Below are 6,091 nucleotides of genomic sequence, written 5' to 3'. Positions count from 1 at the left end.
CAGTTATGTGTTCTGTGTATAACTGTTCTATGTGTATATATATCTTATGTGGTGTTTATTTTGGTTCTTCGATCATGCTTATATGCCTATATTTATATGTACTTTTAATATTATTTTGTACCTCGACTTTAGAGTGACATTAGAGCAATGGAAGGCACTCGTAGTGGACGAGGCCGCGGGCGCGGGGTTAGGCAACCCACAACTGACGAGGGTACTAGGGATACCACGACTGAACCAAATCCTGAACCTAGGGTTGACCCTAATGCCCAGATAGCTGCTGCTATGCAGCAAATGACCGACCTGTTAGCCCACGTAGTGCAACAGCAGGGCCAACCTCCTATCCAGCAACCTGGGAACCCTGGCCATGTAGTAGAGAGTGAAGATCGGGCCCTAGAGAGATTTCAGAAGTTCTCTCCACCAAAATTTCTGGGCGGGCCAGATCTGGACGTGGCCGAAAAATGGTTAGAGAAAATGATAGATATTTTCGCCGCCCTACACTATTCAGAGGAGAGGCAGGTTACTTTCGCTGTATTCCAACTGGAAGGGGCCGCGCGTTCTTGGTGGAACGTGATACGAATGAAGTGGGACCGGGAACAAACCCCAAGAACATGGGTAAACTTTGTGAGGGACTTCAATGCGAAATACTTTCCCCCTCTAGTCCAGGAAAAGAAGGAGGACGAGTTCATTAGACTCCGTCAGGGGATGCAATCGGTGGCTGAGTACGAGAGCCAGTTTACTCGTTTATCTAAGTTCGCCCCTGAACTCATTCTAACGGAGCAAAGGAGAGTTCGGCGTTTTATTCAAGGGCTCAATGTGGAAATTCAAAAGGATCTGGCGGTAGCCCAGATCAATATCTTTAGTGACGCCGTGGAGAAAGCTTTGCGAGTTGAAAATGCCAGGCTTCAAGTAAGGAACTTTCAGGTGAAAAAACGGGGGTTCTCTGCGAGTAGTTCGACCCAAGGGGATAAAGGGACCCCTCCCAAGTTTGGAAGAGGAGCAGGGGGAGGAAGGCAATCGGGGATGACACGAGGGACTCCACCGAGGGGTGGTCACAATGGACGGGGCCCGCAGAGAAGCGTCTCACAAGGAAGTTCGGCCTCAGTTACCCGCGGACCCTGTGGATTTTGTGGGAAACCAAACCACACTGAGGACAACTGTTGGAGGAAAGAAAGGAAATGCTTGCGCTGCGGGAGTGCGGAGCATTAAATAGCTAACTGTCCGGTGTTACCTCGGGAGGCTAGAGTAACCACCCAGTCGTCGAAGGCTAACTCGGGACAGTCCAAGGTAGAAGGGACAAAGCCAAAGGTGCCAGCTCGGGTTTACTCCCTTGAGCAACAACAAGTCCCTGATTCCTCTGGGGTTGTAGAAGGTACGATCCCTGTTTTTCATCGTCTAGCTAGGATTTTGGTCGACCCTGGTGCTACCCATTCCTTTGTTAACCCCGATTTTATGTACGGCATTGATATAACCCCTGTTAGCTTGCCTTATGACTTAGAAGTTAGTACTCCTACGGGGGACCAACGTTTGATTACTGGTTTGATGTATACAAATTGCGAAATTTGGGTAGGAGAGAGGAAGCTTTTGGGGAATCTTATAAGTTTAGCTATTAAGGGGTACGACGTTATATTGGGTATGGACTGGCTAGCTAAGTACGATGCACAACTTGATTGTAAGAGAAAAATAGTGGAATTTCGTATACCGGGGGAGGCAACCCTAAGGCTCGATATAAGGGGTAGTTTAGCCTCATCTGCATTGATTTCGGGTATGCGGGCTAGGAAATTTCTGTATAGAGGGGCCCAAGGGTTCCTAGCTTTTCTTATAAACACTCCTACTGATAAGTTGAGGGTTGAAGATGTGCCTGTAGTAAGTGAGTATCCGGATGTGTTTCCTGATGAATTAGTAACTTTACCTCCGGAGAGAGAGATAGAGTTTAAGATTGACCTGTTACCGGGGACATCACCTATCTCTAAGACCCCCTATCGAATGGCACCTGCTGAGCTCAAGGAGTTGAAATTACAGTTGCAAGACCTGTTGGAGCGTGGGTTTATTCAGGAGAGTGGATCTCCGTGGGGGGCTCCGGTACTATTTGTTAAGAAGAAGGATGGAACTTTAAGATTGTGTATCGATTATCGGGGATTAAACAATATGACCATTAAGAACAAATACCCACTTCCCCATATCGATGAACTGTTTGACCAGTTGCAAGGCGCGGTGGTCTTTTCAAAGTTAGATCTCCGACAGGGTTACTATCAGTTGCTTATTAAGAAAGAAGATGTACCCAAGACTGCTTTCAATTCTAGATATGGGCATTTTGAGTTTGCAGTCATGCCCTTTGGGTTGACCAATGCCCCTGCCGCCTTTATGGATTTGATGCATCGGGTTTTCAAACCCTACCTGGACCGATTTGTTGTCGTGTTTATTGACGACATCTTGGTCTATTCTAAAACCCGTGAGGAACATGAGCAGCATTTGAAGCTAGTGTTACAAACCCTAAGAGATCATCGGCTATACGCCAAATTTAGTAAGTGTGAATTTTGGTTGGAGAAAATCTCTTTCTTGGGACATGTGATTTCAAAAGAAGGTATTACAGTGGATCCCGCGAAAGTAGAGGCAGTGGCTGAATGGAAGAGGCCAGAAAACCCCACTGAGATTCGCAGTTTCTTAGGGTTGGCTGGGTACTATAGACGCTTTATTAAAGACTTTTCCAAACTGGCCGGCCCTTTAACCGATCTAACGAAGAAAAATAGCCGTTTTGTGTGGGATACTAGGTGTGAAACCAGTTTTCAGGAGTTGAAGCGAAGGTTAACCATGGCTCCTGTTTTGGCCTTACCAAATGGGAAAGACAGTTTTACTGTTTATACCGATGCTTCGAGGGAAGGCTTAGGGTGTGTGTTAATGCAAAACAAGAACGTGATTGCCTTTGCCTCTAGGAAACTAAAAACCCATGAACAAAACTACCCTACCCATGACTTGGAGTTAGCTGCTGTGGTCTTTGCTCTGAAAAAGTGGAGACACTATCTCTACGGGGTTACCTTTGAGGTTTATTCAGACCATAAGAGTCTTAAATACCTTTTCTCCCAAAAAGAGTTGAATATGAGGCAACGCCGGTGGATGGAACTCTTAGAAGATTATGACTGAACGATCAACTACCATCCCGGTAAGGCCAACGTAGTGGCAGACGCCCTAAGTCGGAAGGCTCAAGTAGCAAGGTTGATGGTCAAGGAGTGGGAAATGTTAGGAGCAGCTAGTGAATGGAACCCTCGTATGGGATGCAAGAAAATCACTTTTGGAAATATTCGAGTAACATCTGCTATTCTTGATAGAATTAAAGAAGCCCAAGAGAAGGATCCGATGGTACAAAAGTGGAAGGAAAAGGTGGAAAAGGAAGCACTACCTGATTTCAATTTGGGTCCTGAAGGGATTTTAAGATATAGGAACCGCGTAGTAGTAGCCAATGATGAAACCCTGAAAAGAGAAATTTTAGAGGAAGCCCATCGATCGAAATACACGATCCATCCTGGTAGTAATAAGATGTACCAAGACTTGCGACGGTTGTACTGGTGGGATAAGATGAAGAGGGAGATTGCTCAATATATCCAAACCTGTCTGATTTGCCAGCAAGTCAAGGCTGAACACCAAAAACCCTCTGGACTGTTACAACCTCTTGAGATACCTGAATGGAAGTGGGAAAATATCACGATGGACTTTGTTTCTGGACTGCCAAGAACTCAGAAAGGACATGATGCCGTTTGGGTGATCGTTGATCGGTTGACCAAATCGGCTCATTTCTTACCCGTGAATGTGAAGGATTCCATGGATAAGTTGGCTAGGTTGTACCTGAATGAAATTGTGAGGTTGCATGGGGTTCCAGTGAGTATAGTTTCAGACCGAGATCCTCGTTTTGTATCGCGGTTTTGGCAAAAGTTTCAGGAGAACTTGGGGACCAAAATCAACCTTAGTACCACTTATCACCCCCAGACGGATGGACAGTCAGAGCGAACCATTCAAACCCTCGAGGATATGTTACGGACTTGTATTCTGGATTTTGGGGGTAATTGGGGTCAACATATGACTTTGGTAGAGTTTGCCTACAATAACAGTTTCCATTCGTCCATTCAAATGGCACCATATGAAGCTCTCTACGGACGGAAGTGTCGTTCGCCCATTTATTGGGATGAAGTAGGGGAAAAGAAAGCTCTAGATCCAACAACCATTCCTTGGATGGAGGATGCACAAGAGAAGGTTAAATTGATTCGTCAAAGACTCCAAACAGCTCAAAGCCGACAAAAGAGCTACGCAGATAACCGAAGGAAAGATTTAGAGTTCGAAGTTGGAGACCGTGTTTTCCTTAAAATTACACCACTACGAAGCGTCACTGCGGGTAGAGGAAAGAAACTTCAACCACGGTTCGTGGGGCCTTACAAAATTCTCCAACGAGTTGAGAAGGTAGCGTACCGACTCGAGTTGCCGCCAAGTTTATCTCGGATTCATGACGTCTTCCATGTTTCGATGCTGAAAAAATACTATCCTGATCCAACCCACGTTGTGCGACCAGAGGAGATTGAGTTAGATGAGGCACTTACTTACGAAGAAAGACCTGTACAAGTACTCGATCGAAGGATTAAGGAACTGAGGAATAAGCAAATTCCATTGGTAAAGGTTTTGTGAAGAAATCATGGAATAGAAGAGGCAACTTGGGAGTTGGAGGAAGAGATGCAAAAGAAATACCCTGAGTTATTTAGTAACCCAGGTGAGCAATTTCGAGGGCGAAATTCTTTAAGGGGGAGAGAGTGTGAGAACCCAGAAAAAAAAATTTTTATTTATTTATTTATTATTTTATTCCTGTGCACCCGTTTTTTTTTATTTTCTTTATTATATTCCTTTTATCAACATTTTATCAGTAAATATAGTTTTAAAATCATTTTCTAGTATAAGGTAGTTCGTGAGAAATTTGGAACGTATTTTGGGACGTGGGACCCGCTAGTGCATTTAGTGAGAGAAATTCGGCCGATTCGGTTAAATATTGCCTATAGAGATTTAATTACTAGGTGTTAGGAGATAATTGGAGGTTACCTAGATGAATTAATACTGAGGAGACAAGAACATGACTTCTAGCAACAATAAGGTGCCAAGTGTCCACTTGTCATTAGCTTAAACTTGCCTAACTTTTGGCCTAACTTCTTTAACTTTACTTAAAGTCTAATTTTGACCAAGATGACTTCACTTCTTCCTCCCTCTTGGCCGAATGCTCCTTGGAATCCTTGCTCAAATCTTGAAAACTAGCCGTTTGTTTCTTGAATTAGTCCATAAAAACATCTTGCTTAGGGTCTTTGAAGAACTTGGTGGTGTTGTTTTGGAAGAAAATCACCTAAGCTACAACCTTTCTTGAAGAACTAAGGTATCTTGCTTGGAACTCATCTTTTGGTTTTAATTTTGGCCAATTGGTGCCTTATATTAGTTATATACGTGATTTTCCGGAAGATTTGGTGGCTTGGAGTGAAGTTTCCTAATTTTCTGATTTTTGTTGGAATTTTTCTGTTTTCCATGATTGATTATGATTGAGCTTGAATTGATGGTTCCAAATGGTGTTTTATAGCTCTCTTGTGAGTTAATTGGAGTTAATTGCGGGAAATTTATAGTTGATTGTTGAACTTCTAATTGGCTATAATTGAAGGGTATTGTGACCCTAATGAAGTATATTGAGTGGCTTATGACTTGTTTGGGTGCTTGTGGTTGTGTTGGATAGTTTTATTGGTTGTCTTGCAGGTTGGAAAAGCTGAAATTGTAGGGGAAATGCTGTCCGAGTGTCTAGGGTATTAGATTCTTGTGAGTTGGGTTGAGATTGACTAGAAATGAACGGTTTTTGGGTTTGTTTCTACTTTTAACCCTAAATGTTATGTATTTTACATTTTCAAGCTATATTTGGGTCTTGCCTGAATAGTTCCTAGAAAAAGGTATTCGACTTGTGTTTTAGTTTTCATTGTACTTTCTTGATTGTTATAGGGCGTGCCGGTGATCCGAGGCTCACGTCGGACGAAAACTTGTGAAATTTCTTTGTTGAACTTGGTGAGTGTACTACTCACATGTTTGT

At 43.4% G+C, this 6,091-nt stretch overlaps 1 protein-coding gene across 1 annotated transcript; it reads left to right on the top strand.

Annotated features, from left to right (window-relative positions):
* The first annotated feature begins 291 nt into the window (after nt 1-291).
* LOC113755568 lies at nt 292-1,206 on the top strand. The gene has a single exon (XM_027299540.1). The coding sequence runs from the start codon at nt 292-294 to the stop codon at nt 1,204-1,206; it is 915 nt and encodes a 304-aa protein (XP_027155341.1).
* Nucleotides 1,207-6,091: the final 4,885 nt, after the last annotated feature.

Source organism: Coffea eugenioides, unplaced genomic scaffold (genome assembly GCF_003713205.1).
Source record: "Coffea eugenioides isolate CCC68of unplaced genomic scaffold, Ceug_1.0 ScVebR1_1584;HRSCAF=2460, whole genome shotgun sequence".
NCBI classification, from domain to species: domain Eukaryota; kingdom Viridiplantae; phylum Streptophyta; class Magnoliopsida; order Gentianales; family Rubiaceae; genus Coffea; species Coffea eugenioides.
The sequence above is the reverse complement of the archived record's forward strand: the minus strand, read 5'-3'. Positions and strand labels throughout refer to the sequence as shown.

Bases quoted from the DNA above. Each gene is read 5' to 3' on its own strand.
- LOC113755568 (XM_027299540.1), top strand. From the start codon at position 292: ATGACCGACCTGTTAGCCCACGTAGTGCAACAGCAGGGCCAACCTCCT.